Source organism: Zalophus californianus, chromosome 3 (assembly GCF_009762305.2).
Source record: "Zalophus californianus isolate mZalCal1 chromosome 3, mZalCal1.pri.v2, whole genome shotgun sequence".
Classification (NCBI taxonomy): domain Eukaryota; kingdom Metazoa; phylum Chordata; class Mammalia; order Carnivora; family Otariidae; genus Zalophus; species Zalophus californianus.
Genome location: NC_045597.1, coordinates 13,342,915 through 13,367,120, shown reverse-complemented (window position 1 = coordinate 13,367,120; position 24,206 = coordinate 13,342,915). Strand labels below are relative to the sequence as shown.

General features: G+C 40.4%; 1 protein-coding gene across 6 annotated transcripts in view; it reads right to left on the bottom strand.

Moving 5' to 3' along the window:
- LOC113919970 (ubiquitin-like protein 4A) overlaps positions 1 to 24,206 on the bottom strand; it is a 176,217-nt gene that overhangs the window by 137,079 nt on the left and 14,932 nt on the right. For 3 of the 6 annotated variants that reach the window (XR_003519190.1, XR_003519187.1, XR_003519188.1), the window contains exon 3: positions 10,834 to 10,917. The exons of 1 other annotated variant lie outside the window; for it this stretch is intronic. Coding sequence is in view for 2 of the 5 variants with exons in the window: in XM_027590013.1 (XP_027445814.1) it covers positions 15,147 to 15,626 (480 nt within the window). In the remaining 3 variants the exon portion in view is untranslated. Of the gene's footprint in view, positions 1 to 10,833; positions 10,918 to 15,063; positions 15,703 to 18,804; positions 18,861 to 24,206 lie in introns of those variants that run through there. 2 more of the 6 variants (XM_027590013.1, XM_027590012.1) reach the window with 2 other exon arrangements.

The window sequence follows — 24,206 nt, the reverse complement described above, 5'->3', positions numbered from 1 at the left end:
AGCATCAGCCCTGGAGGGCCGGCAAGTGCAGCCACACAGAGCCAGGCATACATCATCTGTCTCACCAGTTCTCATATGCATGCCAAAAAAATTCTCTGCTGTGCCCGAAATTCCAAAGAAGTTTCAGTGTTCTTGGAACATCTGAAGAGGAGGGAGCAAACAGAAAATGAAAAGCACTGGCGACCAATGAGCCAAGTGAAGAGCATGTGGTTGAGGACGCTGATAAATCTCTCTCTGACACCCTCGGCTATCGCCCTCATCTACACCTGCAGATGCTGCATCCTGCTGATGCCTTTGATTGAATCTGGGAAGCAGGCAGCCGGCACCGGCTCCATTGTGAAGGGGATGGCAGAAGGGGTGGGAGGAAGGGGGCGAGCCATCAAGAGAAGGAAGAGAGAGACCTTATTTGCTTTCCCAGGCTTTTACCTCCTGGATTTAGAGCCATCTCCTCTGTACTGCTCCACAGGTTTCTGTTTTAAATTAGCACTAAATGAAATAGAATTAAAATATGATGAAGTAGCCTTTGGGTGACTCTGCTTTGCATTTAAATCCTTGAAAAATATTGCAATTCCAAATTCTGGATGACTTTCTCGTTCAAGGAGTAATTTGAGTTTGAGGGTAAGAATGGTTTTTACAGCTTCTTTAAAGGAAAGCAGAAAGGATTGCTAAATTTAACAAGAAAGAATGTGAAGGGTTGAAGAGAAAAGTCGGCTGTAAGCTACATGGCCGCTGGTACCTTGCCTCTGACTCCATTTATGAAAAGGGAGGAATCTGGAGGGTGGAGTTGACTTTTCCCAGGAGCTAAAGAAGGTTAGCAATACAGTTGTAGCCTTAAGACTGGGCCTATCTGGTACTTGCCAATTCTGCAATAGGTGACCGTAAGACCAGCTCAGATTGGATATGAAACCAAAAGAGTTTTTGGAGGTTAAGAAATCACCCTGCCCCATTCCCTCATCTACCCCTCCAACCACCTTTACCGAAACTCAGAAAAGTTAGGTAACTTGTCCCGCTGGGTGGCAGTAGACCATCTGCCCCCATGAGCCAGCCCCTGGTGGTTGGTCCATTCTCTCACACTGTCTGCTACAATGTTCAAGGCTCCCACGTGGAAAACCAAAGCTGCAAAAATAAAACCTTGAGAACCCTAAGAATGGCAGACTCCATGATCTGACTCAGAAATAGAAGTCTCTTGACTCAGCCCAAGACAGAATTTTTGATAGATTCATTATCAAGTCTCGGGTTTAGAAGCATTCCTTCTCAGGTGATCAGTCTTCTTGAAGATGCATTCTTCTTTGCAGAGGTTGACAAGAAGAAACTTCCTCTGTGCACACAGACACATTACTGGTTACATACCATATGAAGCCTCACTCCTTCTGAAGAGTTATGAAACCATATTCCAAGAGGATGATTACATGAGGAACATCTTCAAATTTTAACAGCACTTTGAAGAGAAATAGAAAGGCCGCTGCTGTAATTCCCTGATAATTACAGTTATTGGGGAATTAAGTCCTGTGTCTGTGAGCAGACGGCGAAGAGTCTCTTGGGCTGGACTCTCACAGAACAGTAGTGGGGGAGGGACTCCCTTCTGCACTGTCTGCATTCAGAAAACAGGCTCTCTCGGGAAGTCCTATTAAGCAGAAACGTTCAGTGTTACTAATGCCAGGGAGGAAGTCAGTGATTTACTACAAACGAAGCACCAGGTCTCAAGCTCAGCTGAACATCTACACAACGGAGAGCATCTGAAAAAGTTTACACCCAAAAGAAAAATAGGTAAGGGGCATGACAGACAATAAAAGAATTAATAAATATAAATGGTAAAAAAATTCTCAGCCTTACATAATATAGTAAAAGATATATTTTTATGTCAAATTGAAAGACAAACTTTTTTTTAAAGATTTTATTTATTTATTTGAGGGAGAGAGAGACAGCATGAGTGGCGGGGGGAAGCAGAGAGAGAGGGAGAAGCAGACTCCCCGCCAAGCAGGGAGCCCAACTCGGGGCTCCATCCCAGGGCCCCAAGATCATGACCTGAGCGTAAGGCAGATGCTTAACTGACTGAGCCAACCAGGCACCCCCAAAAACAACTTTTAAATTATAATTCTCAGGGCGCCTGGGTGGCTCAGTTGGTCAGGTGTCCGAGTCTTGATTTCAGCTCAGGTCATGATGATCTCAGGGTCATGGAATCGAGCCCCGTGATGGGCTCTGTGCTCAGCGGGGAGTCTGCTTGAGTATCTGTCTCTATCTCCCTCTGCCCATCCCCCCACTACATGCACACGCATGTGCTCTAATAAATAAATCTTCTAAAAATTAATAAATAAGTTATAATTCTCCGTCTTTCCAGCTTTTTTTTTTTCATTCTGGCAGTTTTCATTATTCAGAGAGTAACTGGAAATATTACAGGCCTTAAACACGTTCATGTTCTTTAATTTGGAGATTTAATCATCTCTGGAAATTTCCCATAATGAAACAGTGAATGTACACAAAGATTTATAAGCATATTATTGATATAAACAGTCCAATAACAGGCAATTATCTAATAAAAGACAATTGGCTAAATATTTAGCAATATCCAGTTGTCTAAGTAAATCATGGTCTCTGGAACCATGAATATCAAGCAACCATTGAAAATGTGTTAACGATAACTACCTTTGGTTGCGCCCTTACTCTGTGATAAATTGGTTTGGAGAATGTGACAAAAGAATCTAGCTGTATTGGGGCACCCGGGTGGCTCAGTTGGTTAAGCATCTGCCTTCAGCTCAGGTCATGATCCCAGGGTCCTGGGATCGAGCCCCACCCACGTTGGACTCCCTGTTCAGCGGGGACCCTGCTTCTCCCTCCCTCTGCTGCTCCCCCGCTTGTGCGCGCATGCTCTCTCTCTGTCAAATAAATAAATAAAATTTTTAAGAAAAAAAAAAGAATCTAGCTGTATTATAGATGTGTGGAACAACTTCAGGGAAGGGAGTATGGGAATAAGGTGCTGGCCTAAACAACATTGGAAATGAAGAGTCTGTAAGACAAAGGGCAAAAGAAACTGTACCTAAGCCTTGTGGTCTAGTTGATAAAGGTCCTTCCCAAAAGAGTATGGATTGATTAGCAATTCTGAAACCACTACACATGTGCCCAGTAATTTAATAATTAAGTAAATGTCAGATGATGATGGGAATGAGGTTTCTCATTATTGGAGTGAGAGATTACAAATAAGCAAAGGGAGACGTTTAGATTGATCCATGTGGTAATGGATTGAGCTGGAGACAACAGTATAAACTCCTGTCTAGCTTAATACAGATAAAGATGGTTACATATGGAAATATTTATCTGTTACATAAGAGGATCTAGAAGCTAAGCCATGCCAGTAGCAACAAGCACACCTAACATCCAGTTCATTGTTTCTAGTACCATCTCCAGTAAAAGGAACCAGGGCTCATTGGAGAAATGGCTGATTCTAGAACTGGGGCTGGAAACATACAAGAAGAGCCTGGAGCATCTTGTAGTTCCAGAGAGTAAGGCAAGGCTAAAACAAGTAAACAAACAACAACATTCACAATGATGGGGGACTGTCAAAGGGACACAGGAGCCAACTAAAAGAGCTCGCAATGCTCAAAGCTAGCACAATTAGGGCAACAATATACACAATATGGTATGGGATTATAAACGAACATATAATATTGATATAGTATCATCAGTATTATAATGTCAGCTACTAAATACTGAATCCATACTGATATAAATAAAAACAAATGTGGGACAAGAAACAAATCTCCCATGCAGAAGTATCCCAAATAATTTATGTAGATCTCAGTTCTCAAAGAGGTGAAGCCATTAAATGTGGATTACACAAACTGACTTCTTTCCAGAGAGTACAGTATGCAGAAGGGGAGGAAAAAGGAGTAACTTCACAGCAAAGAAACGTGATAAACACTACTCAGCCAGGTGATGAACATCAACATCAAAAGTTAGGGCATGTTGATAGTATGGACCCTTGATACAATGTGACGAGGATGACACTTTATTTCTGTGGTTATCCAACCCAGAACGCAGAACCACAGTCTAAACATGAGAAAAACATGAGATGACTCCCAACTGAGAGGCATACTACAATATACTTGACAAGTATTTTTGTTCCTCAAAATTGTCAATGTTGTCAAATACAAGATAAGTCTGAGAAACTGTCAAAACCAATAGCAGCCTAAGGAAACACAACCACTAAATGTAATATAGCATCCTGGATGTGCTCCTGGGTCAGTACAATGACATTACGATATAATGCAGGAAATAGGAATAAAGTATGGATTTTAGTTAATAATGTATTAATACTGGTTCATTTGTAACAAATGTACATACTAAGGTAAGACGTTAATAATAGAAGAAAGTGGCTGCTGGGCATATGGAAGCTCTCTGTACTATCTATTCAGTAATTCTGTAAACCTAAAACTGTTCTAAAATAAAGAGATTATTGGGGTGCCTGAATGACTCAGTCAGTTAAGCATCTGACTCTTGATTTCAGCTCAGGTCATGATCTCAGGGTCAGGAGATCGAGTTCCGCATCGGGCTCCATGCTCAGCATGGAGTCTGCTTGTCCCTCTCTGTCTGTCCCTCCCCAAGCTTGCATCCTCTCCCTCTCTCAAATAAAATAAAATCTTAAAAAAATAGAAAGCTTATTAACAGCAACAACAACAAAAGTTCATTATCAGTGCTAAGTAATGCCCAGGAAGGATAGTTAATGGGCACTTAATCTGCTCTCCTGTTGCACATTTGGTTGAAAGTCATATTCAGTTTGGAACAGGCGCGCTTCATAAATGCAGCAATAACCTTGTCTGCTCTGAATGTTACAGCTTCTCAAGGATTCCTGGAGGCTGAGAAAGTTTGTTCTGACCCCTGCCCTTCTTTATTATTACAATTTATATTACAATCATATCATGACACTTGAAAATATAAGAGATACTTCAACTGGCCATTTCTCCACTCTGCTCCCCCATACCTCCAGAGTTTGATTTAGTAATATATCTGAACCACCTCATTACTTCAGTGTAACCAAGAGGAAATTAGTACTGAAGCCAAACTAATTATTAATTGGGGATCTTTTATTAAACAGAAAATGGGAATTACCAGGTATTATCTGTACCTTAACAGAGTAACTTTAACTGCTGTGAAAACAGCCTCTGTGAGTCTCAGGACTGCCCCTTCCCCTGTCCCTCATCCTGCCTTTTCCATGACTGATTCTTCACCACAGGATCTGAATTAAGTAGGTAAGAACAATACTGAAGATGACAATGATAGCATACAACATTTATTGAGCACTTATTATGTGTCAGGTACTGTTCTGTTTTTTTGTTTTTGTTTTAAGTAATCTCTATGTCCAATGTGGGACTTGAACTCATGACCCCGAGATCAAGAGTCACATGCTCTACCAACTGAGCCAACCAGTGCCCCTGGTTTTGTTTTGTTTTGTTTTGACTAAGAATAAGCTGGATTCAGAAGAGTGAAGCAGGCAAAGCTACTTTATTTTGCTCCCACCCAGGACTCTCAGTTATGCTACTCCACCACACTCCTAGCCAATTAATTATCAGTCAGATAACAATGTTCAAGTCACTCTCAGGTATGAACAAATATCCCACTTTGATATATTAAAAAGTCCAGTCCAGTTTTAAATCAAAGCTTCAATCTTCTCCTCCTACCGAAGCTCAGGCTTGACTCAGACTGAAGAAACCATTTAGGGCAAGAGGAGAGTGAAGCATGACCTTCTTCCATTCCACCTTCTTCTTCATTAACCATCTGCCTCTAACTGTGGTTGTCCAACAGTCCCAGGGACTGGGAAGGAGCAGATAAGGCTTTACCTGACTAGTGCTGATATAACCTGGTTCTGTGGAGTGGTGGGGGGTGGGGGGGATGGGGTGGCTGGGTGATAGACATTGGGGAGGGTATGTGCTATGGTGAGTGCTGTGAATTGTGCAAGACTGTTGAATCACAGATCTGTACCTCTGAAACAAGTAATGCAACATATGTTAAAAAAAAGAAGAAAAAGAAGAAGATAGCAGGAGGGGAAGAATGAAGGGGGGGAAATCGGAGGGGGAGACGAACCATGAGAGACAATGGACTCTGAAAAACAAACTGAGGGTTCTAGAGGGGAGGGGGGTGGGAGGATGGGTTAGCCCGGTGGTGGGTATTAAAGAGGGCACGTTGTGCATGGAGCACTGGGTGTTATACACAATGAATCATGGAACACTAACTCAAAAACTAATGATGTAATGTATGGTGATTAACATAACAATAAAATTAAAAAAAAAAAAACCTGGTTCTGGTGTCCTCTCACGGGTGGCCTATGCCCAAATGCCCTTTGGGGTCCCTCCACTGGGGACTTACTATTGACCGGTACCTGACTAGCCTCTTGAAATCCCTCCTGCTTATAGAAGAAGATAATAATTTAGCACCTACTTCCAATAAGACTATTCCATAGGACTCTCTCAATTACAATCACCTAGCCCTACCAGGCAGATCTCTAGAATGGGGCCTTTCAAGATAACTTAAAAAAAACCCTGCTTACTTTCCATGGGGTCCACTGGGAAACACCATCTCACTTCTCACCTTTGGTGGAAGCCACCCTCCTCCACTGCAGCCCGTGCTTCCTTCTTAGCCATCAGGAGCAGTTCTGAGCTCTTCTCCACCCAACCCTCCCTCCCCTGTGTTCAATCCTGGAGGTGAAAAGTGCAGCTACAAAGTGTAGGAGAAAGTAGAAAGATAAGAGAAGGAAGCAAAGGAACCAAATATGTCCTCACTTCCGTCTCACAGATTTCTAAGTCTGTGTCCAGACGGCGCTGAGGTGGGGAATCGAGTAGCATTTGTGCTGAATGAGTTCTTGAAGTTTTGACATCAGACAGATTGGGCTCAATATTTTACTATGTGAAAAGAAAACTGAACCAGAAAGAGATACCACCTCACACTCGTTTGGATGATTACTAGTTAAAAAAATAATAATAACAGAAAATACCAGGTGTTGGCAAAGACGTGGAGAAATTGGAACCCCTGTGCACTGCTATTGGGAATGCAAAATGGTGTTGCCCCTATAAAGAACAGAGTGGGAGTTCCTCAAAAAACCAATAGAATTATGATATGATTCAGCAATTACACTTCTGGGGATGTACCCAAAAGACCTGGAAGCAGGGTACTGAAGAGATAGTTGTACACCCATGTTCATAGCAACATTATTCACAATTACCAAAAGCTGGAAGCAAAACAAATGTCCATCAACGGATGAATAGATAAACAAAATGTAGTGTATACACACCATGAGATAGTATTCAGCTTTCAGAAAGAAGGAAATTTGGGTCCATGCCACAACGTGGATGAAATAAAGACATGCAAGGTGAAACACGTCAATCACAAAAAGACAAATACTGTATGATTCCACTTATACGAGATACCCAGAACAGTCAAGCTAATAGAGACAGAAAATAGAATGGTGGTTGCCAGGGGCCAGAGGGAGGGGGAATGGGGAGTTATTGTTTAATGGGTACAAAGCATCAGTTTTATAAGATTAAAAGAGTTCTGGAGAGAGATGGCAGTGAGAGTCACAGAGCAATATGAATGTACTTAATACTACTGAATTGTACCCTTAAAAATGGTCAAGATGGTGAATTATATATTATGTATATTTTACCACATTAAAAATTTTTAAGAACCAAAATGTAGCCCTACTAAAGTAATAAAATTGTGATTAACAAAAAAAAAAAAAACCTGAAAGATTAATACATGAAAATAAAGCTTTTAAGTGACTACGGAAGCAATGAGATCAGCTCAAAATGTGACTAAAATATAAGGAGACTCAACATTGAGCTGTTGAAACGCAGTAGTAAGAGAGGAAAAAAGCTTCATGATTTACTCCCACGTTAAGTACAGCTTGTTCCGTGAACTAATTACCTGTACTAATTTTTCCCTCACAACAGTTTTATGAGGTAAAGCAGAACAATAAATTTTCTGGAGAAATAAACTGTTTTTAAATGATACATTCTGACCTTCCATCAAAGTAAACCAATTTTACTTGTTATTTAACAATTTTACTTGTTATTTACTTTTGGGGACCGGGCCTCCCTTCCAGTGACTCTTGAAGTGAAATTCAAAATGGCGTGTTTCAAGTGGCGGAGATATTTTGGGGGAGCTCCTATAAGGTACCTAAAAGTAATCAATCAGTTTCAAGGTGGAAATGAGATGGAAAAAATTGATCATTGAACATTCATCACCTGAAACCTACCTCCTTCTGGAGGAAAATGGGTTTAGATGTCAGTTGGCCTATAAATCCATGAAGCTCCAGGCCTAACAGCCTGCTTTAGGTCCTGACACCGGACAGAGTAACCATTAATCTATTGTGCCCTAATTTCGTCATTTATTTTTTGTTTTCCATGTCCACTGTGTCAAATCCTGAGACTGCCCTTGGTCTGCTATATCAAGTTACAGCTATTACCCTAGTCACACCTCTTACGGTCTACATGGAATACTTTGTAGAATTGAGTCAGCAGGATTCATCGTCATTGTTGTTGTTTCTGTTGCTGGTTTCTATTTATTAGCATTTTTAGGAACTGGGGAACTAAAAAGTTTCCATTTCAATCACCCCATTTCTGGAAATTCTTGCCAAAAGCCACTTAGGCTTCTAATATTCCTTATTTGGACAAGAGGTTCACTTCAAAGGGCAAAAACAGTCTTTTTCTTCCACTAAGTCCAGAAAATACTAAAGTTTTCCTATTTTTCTTTAGTATTGATTCAACTGTTAAAGAGTTGTAGGGGATACCAAGATCTTTGAAAACAAAACCAGGAAATTGAAATGGAAGCAAACAATTAATGGATATTAAGCTGGTTACTTTGCACTCTATGGAATATAGGTGCAAAGCCTTTGTCAGTCTGTCCTTATAGAGAGAATGAAATTGGTCACATTGAGTATTTTAGCTATCTATTGCTGTGTAACAAATTATCCAAAAATTTACCAGCTTAAAACAACAGGCATTTATTCTTGCATAGTTTCTGTGCATCAGGAATTCAAGTGTCGCTTAGCTACATGGTTCTGGCTCAAAGGCTCTCATGAAGTTGCAGTCGAGATATTGGCTAGGGCTGCAGTCATCTCAAGATGCAACAGGGTTGAAAACTCTACTTCCAAGATGGTGCACTCATGGCTGTTGGAAGAAGGCATCAGTTCCTTGCTACTGTCAGAAGAACATGCCACATGAACATTGTCTGGGACAAGTGTCTTCACAATACGGCAGCTGGCTTCCCTCAGAGTGAATGATCCAAGGGAGATCAAGGAAAAAGCCACAATGATTTTTCTTACCTAGACTTGGAATCCAAATACCATCATTTCCACCACATTATATTCATTAGAAGTAAACCTAAGTGCAGCCCACACTCAAAAGGAAGGAAATTAAGCTCCATCCCTCAAAGGGAGGAGTATCAAGGAATTTATGTACATGTTTTAAAACCACCACATTTAAGATTTGGTGATGCAGTTATTGTTTTGAACACTGTTTGTTTGTTGCACTTATGCTCACAGTAAGCAGAAGCATCCTCAAGTGAAACAAATACAGATGCCAATTACAGAGAATAATTTTAATAAAATATGTGACACTATTATCAGCCACAAAAAGAAAAAGACTTTTCTCCTTTGATTGGTAAGAAACAGAGAAAGTCCAGAAAACTTGCACACCAAAACTCTAGGTAAGCATCAAAACATTTTAAAATAAAAATTCTTGGGGCACCTGGGTGGCTCAGTCAGTTGAGCGTCCAACTTTTTTTTTCTTTTTTATAATTCTTTTTTTTTTAGATTTTATTTATTTATTTGAGAGAACGTGAGAGAGAGAGCACGAACAGGTGGGAGGGCAGACGCAGAGGGAGAAGCAGACTCCCCACTGAGCAGGGAGCCCGATGCGGGACTTGATCCCAGGACCCTGGGATCATGACCTGAGCCGAAGGCAGACACTTAATTGACTGAGCCACCCAGGCGCCCCCCTTTTTCCTTAAAGATTTTATTTTCTGAGCGTCCAACTCTTGATTTCAGCTCACGTCATGATCTCAGTGCCACATTGGGCTCCCTGCTTAGTGGAGAGTCTGGTTGTTTCCCTCTCCCTTGGCCCCTCCTCCTGCTCACTCTCTCTGTCTCTCTCTCTCTCAAATAAATGTTTCTAAAAATAAAAATAAGTATTTTTTCAATATTGTTCTCTTTGTCCAGTACAAAAAGTGGTATTTTAATAAAACAGCATCAATTAAAGGAAGTGCTTATGTTTATACAGAGTTACATTCCTAGATTCAAAATGACTCAGGTCCAATCTTATTTCCTCCCCAATAACAACAGTTTAATCAAGAAGTAATTCTTGATGATAATTTAATACCTAAATTTCTATAAAAAATTACCACAAACTTCTCACTTAATCAACTAGCATTCATAGTGTAAATTAACATTCATGGTATAAAACTTTGAAGTTCTATCTAAGGTTGATTAAACAAGGCAAACCAAGACCCACTCACATTAAATTGGTTTCAGTTTACTTCAATAGCATGAAATTCTTTCACGTATTATTTATATTAGTTTCCTTTTATATAATGCATTTTAAAAATCACAGGAGGAATGAACATTTGAAGCACTGTTAAGGATGTCAGAAAAACTTTTTTGGGGCTATTCCATATGCAATTTTGAGATTATCTGGTAGTTTTTTGGAAAACACATCCAGAAATGGTTATTTTGATGCCCTTCTTTTTCTCAATAAGATCACAATACTGGTCATTATGCTGCCCTTGAAAATGGTCTTAGTTAATCAAAACTAGCATCAACACATTGCAAAAGGTTGTCATAAAGCCCACCTGTCTTTACAATTCCAAAGTTGAACTTCCAGTTTAAAGATGGTGGTTTGAAGTCAGAATGTCTTCTTCTCTTCCGGGGAATCACTGGAAAGCCACAGAAAGAATAAGAAAGAAAAAATGCAGACTCCATTTGTAGTGAAACCAGCCAGAGAAAACTTTACACCACCAAATAGATGGAAAGCAGCCAAAGGCAGAGGCGAGTAGGAATATGTGTTCAAGGATACATAAAGGACCATGAAAATGAAAGAAGAAGAGGAGCAGGTCACCATTTCAATGTTTACTAGGTTGAAAACAAGATAGAACCTGGGGGCAATAAGCACCCACTGAGAATAAGACAGGCAATCGGAACAGAAGACACAGCATTTTTAGTATTTATGCACCAAAAAACATAGAACGAATATTCATAGACCATTAACTATAATCCATGTCTCTCAAAAACTTCATGAGTTTTCTAAATATTTGATCCCTGTTGTGTTGACAGCCAGACTTATACTTCTTTTTCAGATATGCTTCTCTCCCCAGAATTAATTATATGCACGCTGGGAAAAGCAAAGACCATATCCATAGACTATGGGAACCATTTTATGCAGATGAAAGGATCTACTGAGTCTCCTTTAATGGAATCCCTGGGTTCTGACAAATAATACCTTGATTATCATTTTTTCTAGATATTCTAAAATTTGGTATTGATTTCAAATCTTTGAGCTAGAAGTTCTTTAAGAGGGAATTTTTAAATTTCCAGCTTATAGAGGCCTTTTCATTTGTCTTTAATTATGTACTAGCATTATTACATTGTGATAAGTGTATGTTTCTGTATTCTGTGTCCTTTTTAGAAGTTAATGAATTGCCAAAAGTGCTGCCAGCCAGGATTAAGACTATAACCGTATAAGATATAAGACTTTGTTTTCTCCAACATTCCACTGGCAGGAAGCAGACTGAGATAACATATTCTTCAATGCCTGCTTCAGAGGTGGCTAAGAAATTTGATGATCAAGAAAGAACCTTCCAGAGAGTAGAGTCAAGAGCCATAGAGAACAATAAAATGGGGATCTATTTCCAGGGAGTAAAGTGCAGGCTAAGACAAATGCTCTACTCCCAGGATAAAGTAACCAGGCAATATTGCCCATAGGATTTGAGTATTGCTATGAACCTCCTCTTCATCCCCATTCTGAACACATGTGCTTGTAGAAGTTAACCTGTCTCTGTTCCATCACTGCATGGCGGGTGAATAAGGAAAAATAATTGTCTTTAAATTCACAGTTCTCTGTCAAGGGGAACCAAATGCAAAATGAATATAAATGAAATCCCAGATGTCATGACTGGATGAGACTTTGGCATGCCTTATGTAAGAGTAAGTATATTTTGCATTGAAGAGGGATATTTAAAAAATAGATAAAAGAGTGAACTGTGGTAGAATAAATTGTTGTCCTCCATTCTTATGCCCCCTCAGTAATAGAATTATATAGCCACTTACTTTGCCATGTGACTTTATAGTAACATCAACTCTAGTAGGCAGAGCATGTTTTTCCACATCACTGATGCTGGGTTTGGCCATATGACTTGTGCTGGTTGATGAAACATAGGTTTAAAAGACAGCATACAAGTCCTTCACTGAATGACTCAAGAGGCATCATGTGTTTCCATGGGCCCATTGATCTTGTGCAGCATGATCCCAGGAAACCACTGGACCAAAGAGGATGAGAGACACATGGAACGGAATTGAACAAAAACTGGAGCCTGGAGCCTGGAGCCTGGACACTAAGGTCCAGCCTAGCTTAGCTGAGCTGCAGCTAACCTGTAGATCCATAAGCAAAAAATAAACGTTGTTGTTTTAAGCCACTGGGATTTGAAGTGGTTTGTTATCTAGCAAAAGACCACAGGAAAAGTGGAAGAAACCACAAACACATAAAACTTTTTTAAAAGAATAAGAGCTATAACTACAGAAAGTTATAATAATTGCATACACTTTTTTGACCAACTATGTGCAAATAAATTTGCACAGTGAAATTTGAAAAGTTAGATAAAATGCATAATTCTCTAGCAAAGTACATTTACCTAAACCAGCTCTAAGCAAGACAGTAAGTCTTAACAGATCAGTTTCTATAGAAGAAATAAGAAAAACTGTCAAATAGCACTCTCACCAACTTCCCACTAAAAAAGTAATAGACTCAGATGGCTTCACAGGGGAATTCTAAGAATTCTTTAAATAACACATATATCCAACATTATTTGAACTGTTTTAAAGCATGAGAAAGGCAGGAAAACTTCTACTTTTTTAAAGATTTTATTTATTTGAGGGAGAGTGAGTGAGCAAGCAAGAGCACAAGCAGGGGGGAGGAGCAGAAGGAGAAGCAGACATCCTGCTGAGCAGGGAGCCTGACCTGGAGCTCGATCCCAGGACCCTGACATCATGACCTGAGCCGAAGGCAGAACTTAACCAAATGAGCCACCCAGGTGCCCCAGGAAAACTTCTAAATACTTTTTAATGTGGTAATATGGATGCCAAAATCCAGCAAAGATTTAAAAGGAAAAGGCAAGTACCGATCAAACTGATGTATGAATACTAATTAAAAATTCATGAAATATTAGCAAATAATATCTGCTTATAATCATGTAACACATCTGACCTTGTGGAGTTTATTCCATAAATTCAAAATGTATCAATAGAGAAGAAATTTATTGACATGTTTCACCATATCATATTCTAAGAATAAAAATTATATTATTTCCGTGAGTGATGCCAGTAATGTATTTGATAAATTTAACATACATTCTTAGGCAAGATTCTTAATCAAATAGAAAGAGATGGATATTCCCTTAACACAATCAAATAAATATGTCTCAATTAATTAAGCCTTCTGCTTAATGAAGAAACATCCTCCAAGTCAGGAATAAGGCGGAAGATGAGAATGTCCATTATCATTCCCTTTCTGTTACTGTTCTTACAAATAGGACATAGAGGAATGCCCTTGTATGTATGTCAGAGTGGGCATGAACACTGAGGTGGTTGCATTTGGGTATATACATAGGACTAGGCTTTCTGGATCAGAGTACATGAAGTTTCCATTTTATAAGACAATGAAAAATTAGTTTTGCCAAGGTATTATACCAAATTACCCTCCCACCAGTATATAGGAGACCTTATTGACCCACATTCTCCCATATATTTGGTATTGTCAAACTTTTTAATATGACTGTAGGCTGCAGTTATTTTAGTCCAGAAGAAACAACATTAATCAGACACTATGTGCCAGGCAGTTTCACTGGCACTCTCATTTTAACCCTATATTATTAGCATCTTCATTTTATAGATGAATTTGTAGCTCCCTCAGTGGGCAGCCCTCCCTCCCAATCTAGTAGAGAAGTCACATCAATTGGTATGGAGCAGCCCACCGAAGCTCACAAAGGGAAGTAAACAGATCCTCCCAGTATTCTACCAGGATACACACAAAATGTGTTCTTAGCAGCCTCCAGAATATTTTGAGCAGAGACACCTTTTAGGTAGTAAGGGAAGAATGCAGACTGAGGAAGCCAAAAGGCCTGAGATGGAATCGATGTCCTACTTGTCCTAGTATGTCCTATGTCATTACTTCCGTGAACAAATATTTATGAGGCATCTAGTATGTACCAGGCACTGTGCAAGTCAGTGGAGATTCATTAATAAAGATAGAAGACAAGGACCTTACCTTCAAGAAGCTTATGGTCTACTGGGAGAAAAGATTTTAATCAAATACTGACACAACTATACAAATTGAAATTAGCACCGTAAAGAAAAAGTTGTGTTCGTCATACAAGTGTACAACAAGGTTTTTGAGCTAGTTGAAAAGAACTTCATGACTGTGCACCACTCTGGTGGCACCATCCACATAAAATGGAGTTGTGCAACATGGCAGCCCTGGTTGGGACAGTCAGACAAGGCTTGAGTTGTGAGCCAAAGGATACATCGGGGTTGACTGGGCTCAGTGCCAATGATCTAAAGGGAAGCACATTCTAGGCCCAGAGAATGTTATGTGCATGGCCTTGAGGCAGAAGGAGCTTGGCATGCTCATAGGACTAAAAGGAAGCCATATGACTGCAGTACAGATTAAACATAGTGTCTGATTTCCACCCGTGCCAGTCACCTTACTGTCCCCAGCACACCTTGGAACCACCAGCCTCGATTTCTTTGCTCTCACATATTTTATTATCTTCCTCCTTCCTCTTTAAAAATTTTTTTTTTAATTTTTTTAATTTTTTTTTTGCAACAGGAGAACACATTTAATGCTACATGCAGCTTGTAGCCTGGTCGGGCTCCTCCCCACACTCTGAGAATCCTATTTGGAGAACCCCTTCTCCATAGCTTCAGTCACTTCGGGGTGCAGAAAGCGGTTAGCCAAGCGTTTGATGTCATCCAGCGTCAGGCGGTTCAGGGACCTCTCATAATCCCTCTGTAGTTGATCCAGGACTCTGCTGGCATCTGCAGCACTGAAGTGGTGGGCCAGGACTTTGGAGATCAGCTGCCAGGCTGGTGTGGATGGTGGTGGGACCTCGGCCAGTCTCCGGGCGGTGCTTTCTTCCAGTAACACCTTCTCCAGAGGTTTGACCACTAGGTTGAGCTTGGAATTGGGCCCAACGCTGTAATCGGAGAGTCTTTTCCCATCTGCCAGGGCCTTGCCCTTGAACAGCAGCCGCTGCTGGCGCACGGGGATGTTGAGCTTCTCAGAAACCAGATGTTTCAGCGTGGACACCGGCTCGTCCTCCGACACCTGCAGGCTGCACTCGCGGCCCTGAAGCACTTTCACTGTCAGCTGCATGGCGGCCACGGCGGCCTCCTCTTTAAAATTTAGTTCACAACTCAAAATGGATCATAAACCAAAAACTATAAAAATCCTAAAAAAAAAAAAAAATAGGAAAAAGTCTCGGTGACTTTGGGTTAGCCAAAGATTTTTTTGGATCTGCAACCACAAGCATGATCAATAAGATTAAAAACTTCATAAGTCAGACTTCATCAAAATTTAAAAACTTTTGTTCTTCAAAAGATGCTATTAAAAGAATGAAAAGATAAGCCACGAATGGGAGGAAATGTATCTGATGAAGGACTTGAGTCAAGAATATATAAAGAACTCTCAGAACTCAACAATAAAACAAACAACCTGATGAAAAGTGGACAAAATATTTAACCAGACATTTCACCAAAGACAGACTGTAAATAAAGACAGAAAGTGCTCAATATCGTTAGTCATTAGCAAATCAAAACCATAATGACATACCACTGCACATCTATCAGAACAGCTAAAATTAAAAAGACCCACCCATACCAAGTTTGGTGTGAATGTGGAACAAGTGGAATTGTCATACAGTGCTGGTGGTGATGTAAAATAAAATAATACCACCATTTTAGAAACGGGAAAATTTGGAACATAGTTTGAAGGTTTTTAAGCACACACTGATCCTATGACCCAACCATTTAACTGCTAGGTGGTTACCTGAGAGAAATATATGCCCATCAAAGACTCATACATGAATGTTCCTAGCATCTTTATCTGTAACAACCAAAACCTGGAAACAATCCAAATGTCTATCAACAGACAGATGACTAAACACACTGTGCTATATCCATATAATGGGTTATTACTCAACAATAAACAAAAGAGTGGACTAGTGATACATGCAACAACTTGGAGGGATTTCAAAAATAATTGTACTGTGTGAAAGAAGCCAGGTAAAAATTTCTAGCAGAAGCAAACTCCAGGGGCAGACGCAGACCAGTGACCACCTGGAGGTGGAAAGACATGAGAGGGAGGAACCACGGAAGAGTGTGGTGAAACTGGAGGGTGATGAATATGCTCATTATCTTGACTTGATGATGGTTTCATAGGTGTATGCCAAAATAGATCAAATCTTACAATTTAAATATGTATAGTTTTTTATTCCAAGTCTAACTCAATAAAGCTTCTAAAAAATAAAAAGTATTTTCACAGTGCAGCTCATAACAAGTCTCCTAAGAGATATCTCTGACACCAAGCCACCATTTTGCTAGTCTCCCTTGATACCAGCGAGTATGCAACACTACCATTCATTTGACTTTTTAAATTCATCGTGTTGCTGATTACCCTTTTACTAGGTATGTTTCCAGGCTGCCACCTCATGAACAGAATCAGGACCTCTGTTTTTCCTTCAGCCCCTAGAACAGGTCTATGCATACGGCAGGCCCTCAATAAACATTCTGGCGAATGATTTATGTTACATCTCTAGAGAAAAACGTTTTGTGTTGCTTTTCAGAAGACAAATTATGGGACTTCTTCCAACACTTGATCGAGTTGATAGAAACAAATTCCTAATTTATACTTAAGCAGCACATGGCCAAACACAGCAATTTCCAATGTGAAAGATATTTACTAATCCAAAAGCTGCAATAAATCATGTGTGACAAAATCAGTGTGTTTGGCCAAGAATCAGAGGAATTCACATCATAACCCACAAAATTAACCAACGCTGCCCAAGTCAATGTCTCAAAAGAAGCTAATTTGTAATTGTTCTTATTTGTTCATTCATTTATTTACACCTCACTCATTCCAAAATGTGTATGAGCAGAATAAAGTGAAAAATGATAGGAAAAGTTCATGGGTTCCAGATTAATTTGGTATCTCAGCTTCAGAGAATCCAAGTTTTGTATCAAGGCTTTTATTCTATCCTATACAATATCACTAAGTAATTATTACTACACAAGACAGCAGCATAGATAAGGTGGTACTTTCCAACAAATTCTGTATATCTAGTTGAAAGCTGGATATTGGCTGTGATCACCACCACTTCCCCTCCAATCTTCAGAGAAAATTGCCATGAACCCTCATTCCTGGTTAAAGTTCAATGCTTTTGCCAAAGTTTTAGCAGATTTCAAAGGAGCTCATATTCTCAGATACACCTCTGGTCTGAGAGCTCTTCATCTGTGAGTTATTCCACTTTGGAATTTCTTGACCTCTTGCTCATGTGCTCTCTCTCTCTCTATCTCTCTCTCTCTCCACAAAGAACCAGCCACGGAATGCAGCTCTTAACTCATTTTCAACAAAATCATCACCCATACGAAGCATCTGAGTGCCTATGCTGGGTTGAATGAAGCTTTAGAAAGACTCAGCTGTGCATCTCAGCAATGCAGGCAACTTCAGGTAAAACACTGGACAACCACGTCCTTAACATCATTAGGCCACTTCACCTCTAGGGACTCTTTTCCACTTTAGGCCATTTAGAGACGCACTCTCCACGATCTAACTGGCTTCTCACTTCCTCTTGGCCCTCTCATCACTCTTCCCCATTAATTCTTCCTTCCCCCAATCTTCTACCTCTACTATGCAGAACAATAAAACCTCTCCACCTCGATACCCAGACACCACTTCACCCATCTTAGCCTATCCACACTCAGGAAGGTACTCAACAATACATTTCTTTCATGGTAAGAATATCAACCCCCTAAAAATGCAGTCATATTAGTGAAAAGCAGTTTCTGTTTGCTATCTATTTTCCAGGCTTTGATTTCAATCCAAATATTCACTAATTGCATTGGAGGCCATTCTGATACAACATACAATATATTACAACTTTTCAGACGTCAAGCCTCAAATGTGTTTTTCCCTGGCCACCCAGGTAGTTAGTTCTCCCTTCTACATTTCTGCAGGACTACATCATCATGGTGTTTATGGTATTTTTCTCTCTCCTACCAGTCTGAGAATGGGAATCATACCTTATTCATCTCTGTAGCTACACCAGCATCCATCAATAGTAGACATTCCATAAACATTTGTCAAATCAATCAATCAATACCAATTATGTCTGGTTAAGACTGGGCGGCAAATCAGACATTTAGTCCCAGACAGGCAAATGTGCAAAATCCCTACAAAAGAGAGGCTGTAGTGCCAAAAGTTATAAACGGCCTTTTAAACCCATCTACACAACAAAACCGGAGAGCTTTTCGGTGTAGAAAGGTACACCACGTACCTTAGATCGTTCAGCTTATTCTAAAGCAGGCTTCCTTCCAAGCTTGGCTTTCTACTTTCATAAATTTTGTTCTCGCCGTGCTGCCTCTGGAATTCACAGTGCCCACTTCACTAGATGATGACTCATGCTCACCATGGAACAAATTAATTCCATTTTGAGATCATTTGGAGGCACTAGACAGAAGACTATCAACCAATCCCTACAACAAAAGATGATTTCTCAGCAAAGCATTTTTGCCCACCTTCTCTCAGCTAGTTTTCCAAAGAATAATTATGGAGCGAACAGTAAGCTTACTGAAAATAACAGCCATGTCTAGCTTTTCTTTGTACAACATCTTACAAAAACTTGAGCTTAGTAGGTACTCAATACATACGGAAGGGCACGGAAATAATTATGAAGCAGATTCGGCACAGCAGTGACTTTAACAAAATATTTATTCGTGTATGCATGTGTATATATGTACATACACATATATACAGACACACATTCGCACACAAACACATATATAGAAAGAGAGAACGCCCGCATTATAGACAGCAGTTAAGCAGTGGGGCTGGACCATTTATTGCTGTGTAGACACCACACCAGGCCATATGTTTATTCATTCATTCAGTCAACATTTATAAAGTTAAAACCTGCCAGGGAGAACTCTTTAGATGGGAAAAAAAGATTTCTTGTCTCTTTACAGCTGTCGCTGGTTTTTCTCTCCGCTGGAGAAGACAAGAGGAAGAAGTGGTGGGAAGATAACACAGCCTCGCTCTCTAGCCGCGTGGCCATTGGAGAATATGCATGGTATTATTGAAGAGCAGAAGGAATAAACCCCAGGCAGCCCCCCAGCACGGAACAAGTGCCAAAAAGTATCGAATGACTGAATGAACATCAATTCCGTGGGCTTTAGAAAAGGCTGTCAGACACCTGATCTCAGTCTGAGAAAAAGTAAGCAACTAAGTAGGAAAGCATCTCTAGAATCTGATTTATAAGGAAGAAACACAAGCACCACACATGCATGGTGTGCACTAACAGCTGAATCCAGTGGACACTGATCAACATATATTTGAGATGGGGGTGCTTATCAACCAAAACATCTAAACCCATATTTCAGAGCTAAAAAGCCCTTAAAAATCCTCTGTTCCAACCCTTCTCCGTGTTTTATGCGTCACAGTACATGTAGAAAATGACAATATTTGTGCAGTGTTCTGGGTAAATGAAGGAGGTTGCTTAGGGCAGGAGGCTCCTGGCGCAAGGTCCCACCCCACCTCCACAAGGCTAGAGAGCAGGGGAATCTGTATCTTGGGACCTTAGTTGGGAAGGTCTACGTTAGGCTGGTCTCCTAACTTTACACATGAGGAAATTAGATCCTTACTCAAGATCATCCAGCTGGAGAGTCACAACAGAACCAGGAAAAGAAATTTAAGGGTCTCTTTTTATTCCTATTTCTACTCCTCCAGTGCTTCTCAAAGTGTGCTCCCTAGACCAATGGTACCAAGGCCACCCAGGAGCTTGTTCAGATGTAGATGCTCAGACCCCACCCTGGACCCAACCAGACACTTGAGGGAAGAGGCCAGGCATCCCACACTTCAACAAGCCTTCCAGAAAATGCCAATGCTCACCGAGGTATGAGAACAACTATGGGAGTCTCTACTAATTCTCAGTGTTTTTATAAGCTAACAGGCTAACGTTTGGGTTGTCTAACTCAGGGGTTGGCAGAGTTATCCCTGGAAAACACCTGATACTAAATATTTTAGGCTTTGCAGACCATCAGGCTCTGTCACAGCTACTTAACTCCGCCACTCTAGCACAAAAGCAGTTATGGGCAGTACTTAAATGAATGAGCCATGGCTGTTTCCTAATAAAATTGTGTTTATAAATATAGGCAGTAGGGTGGATGTGGCCCATGGACCACAGTTTGCCTACGCCTGTAACTGATGATTAGAATAGATTCTTTAACCTCATAATTTAAATTCTTAGCAACCGTGATTAATAAAATCTCTTAGCAACTTACAGCATCTGTCAATGTTGGTGTCAATATCTGTCTTTTTCTATCCAATTAACATGTGCAAAATGCCTCCCAAGCACCAGACTCTGGGCATACACAGATGAAAAGATCCAATCCATGCCCTCAAGTATTAGAATTTTGTGCAGTAGGGAAGCAAGAAATCAAATAAAATTATATTGTTTTTGAATGTGGCCTTGTCCAAGAAAATGCCCACTTAAATATATGGATTTTCGCTGCTGAATATGTTAAGATTTCCCATTTATAAAGGGACAAAGAGCATGATAATGCATACTCCAAATTTTAAGCCGACAGGGATGGTAACTGTCCTAGCAACCACTGTTTGATTAGCCTCCCAGATTCTGTGGGTCAGGAATTCAGACAGGGCAAATTGGGAATATTTGCCTCTGCTCCACAGAGATCAAAGAGCTCTTACAGAGAAGACTTGAGTGGGTAGGGGATAGGATCTTTAGGAGGCTTCTTCATTCACATGTCCAGTGCCTGGGCTGACATGATTTCAAAACTTGACTAAACTGGAATCATTGGTTAGAAGCCCTGCACATGGCCTCTTGACATAGTCTGGGCACCTCATAGCGTGGTGGCCTCTGAGCAGTCTGACTTTCCATGTGGCAGCTCAGCGCTCCAAGACCATGTGTTCCAACAACCAAAACAAAAGTAGCATGGCCTTTTAGGATCAAACTTTAGAAGCGATACTATATAATTTTTGCCATACTCTACTGATCAAGGCAACACAAGTCTGCCCAGATTCAAGAGATGGAGGCCTACACCTTACCTCTTGATGGCAAGTAAGTCAAGTAACTTTCATTCATGTTTTTTTTTAAGATTTTTTAAATTTATTTGACAGAGGGAGAGCACAAGCAGGGGGAGCAGGAGAGGGAGAAGCAGGCTCCCCGCTGAGCACGGGGACCAATGCATCTCTCGATCCCAGGACCCCAGGATCATGACCCAAGCCAAAGGCAGACACTTAACCAACTGAGCCACCCAGGTGCTCCTCATCCATGTTTTAAAACCACCAACCAGAGTAACCAACTGTGAGAAATGCCTTATCCCAGAGTAAGGGAGATTTACGGAATTTTAAAAACTACAGATAACATACTAAATTAAAACCTACTCTGCTAAAAATCCAAAATGGAAGAATCGGTCTAGAATTCCTTTGATTTCGATGTATGCGTTAAATAATGATCCTCCAAAAGAGGAATTTAGGAAATGTTTCTATCTGTCCATACAGCAAAAAGGACTACAGATGTTGCATAGAACTGGATGACACAGGGAAGAATATGGGCCCATCCATTAGCAGTGCCGGGGGGCTGGGTATCATCAAAAGGTAGGCATCCACAGCCCTTTACGAAACAGCCAGAGAATAAGGATGGAATTAAAAGTATTTATTTGTAAATTTTCATGGGCATATCTTTTTTAAAAAAAGAAATAAACTTGAATTTCCCTTCCCTTGTGTCTGTTCTCCATTTAAAATTACTCACTTTTCTGAGAATTCAGCACTAATTTAGAGATAACATTATAATCCTTTGACACAGAAAAGTCAAATAGATGTTTTTCTCAGTGAAAAATGAGTTGTTTGTACATACTGTACATTTTTTCATCGTCTGCTAAAGAAGTAGTTAGGACAATAAATGATTAGAATTGTCTTAAATCCTTCCAACTGAAAAACTTGTTTTGAAAAAAGTTTAACCCCTAGAAATACCTTTTTTCTAATTTGTCTGATTTTTTCTAAAAATAAGAAATAGTTTTAATGGTATAAAGAAAAGTGAGAATATTCAGTCTAGTACAATAAAGCAAGTGGGTAAAGATAATGCTAATCTCTTCCTTTTAAAAACAGAGCTCTGGGGGCGCCTGGGTGGCTCAGTTGGTTGGGCGTCTGCCTTCCACGCAGGTGGTGATCCCAGAGTCCTGGGATCGAGTCCCACATCGGACTCCCTGCTCAGCAGGGAGTCTGCTTGCCCCTCACCCCACTCATGTTCTCTCTCATTCTGTCTCTCTCTCAAATAAATAAAATTTTTGGGAAAAAAAACAACAACAGAGCTCTGTTTAGAGGAGAAGCTTGAATACTTAATCTGGAATCATGGCAGTATGCTTCGTCATAGCCTCCTAGGTCTCTACAGCTATAAAAGGGCCCTTAGGAATTATCTAGTCCAACCCTGTCATTTTGCACATGACTAGACTAAGACTCAAAGACGCCAAGAGTGGTTCAACCCACCAAATATTCCAAATGTTCTCCTACATTTCCCAGTCTCTCCTGAAGTTAGGTTGTGGCCATATCACTATTTCTGGCCCACATGCTATGGGCAGAAGTGACATGCCACTTCCCAGCTAAAAATCATGAACAGTTGGTGTGCCCTCTGTCTCTCTTTCCCCTAGGTGGCCCCCAGGTTGAGATGGTAGAAACTGTAAAAGTTGCATGGATCTCTGAATCATCCCATGGGAGAAAGTTGTCCTGGAGAGTTGCCCAATGCTCATCAGACTTTGCATCAGCCAAGAAGCTAATTTTTGTGGTGTGAAGCCACAGAGATGTCAGGATTCATTTATTCCTGAAGCACAGTTTACTTAGTCTAACTGATGTGCCAAGCAACTTGCTCAAGTTCAGCCAGCAAGTCAATGGCAAAGCTAGAATGGAGACTCAAGTCTCCTGAATCACCAGCCCAGGACGACACTTTAAAAGCACAGAAGCATCGGTGAGGTACCACCACACCAAGTCATTAAGCAAAGGGACCCATGGATTGAGGTCCAGAACCGGACAGAGTATGGTCAGGTAGGTGGTTCAGCCTTCAGTATAGGACCAGAGAAGCTGATCCCCAGCTGGGAGAATAGATGCTCGGGATTGTGCCCAAATTATACATACACCTCAAGAGGATGACAGTTGCCTCCTAGACCCTACAGCCCAGTTAGAAAATTAAATACTAAAAAGGAAGCGTTTCCACCTTCTTGTGTGCATACAGCAGCCATTAAACACAAACAGGAAGCGTAAGCCTCAGACTCAGATTAATCTAACATGATGTAGAATTTTTAAAAACAACTGGAAAAAAAATAGGTTTTGGTTGCTAGGCAACATCAGTACAAAGCTCTTGCCTTCTCTTCAAGAGCATTCTCTCTATCTTCGTGGACAAAAGTCAAAAAGTACTTAGCGAAAGGCATATATTTGGTTGTGACATCAGACACCAAATTGAACTTTTCTTGAAAACAACATCCTGTATTGCATCAAGCACTTCAGGGTTCCGAATTACTACCTTCTGTGCACAGGATGACGTTTCCTGTTCTGAAATACTCATTTTTCTCTGTACAAACAGGTGAGAGGCTATCTTTTGTCAGTAAATGAAAAAGAAGTGGAGATTTTGCAAAGTCATACAAGTCTGTTCTCCCCCAAGGACAGGAGAGG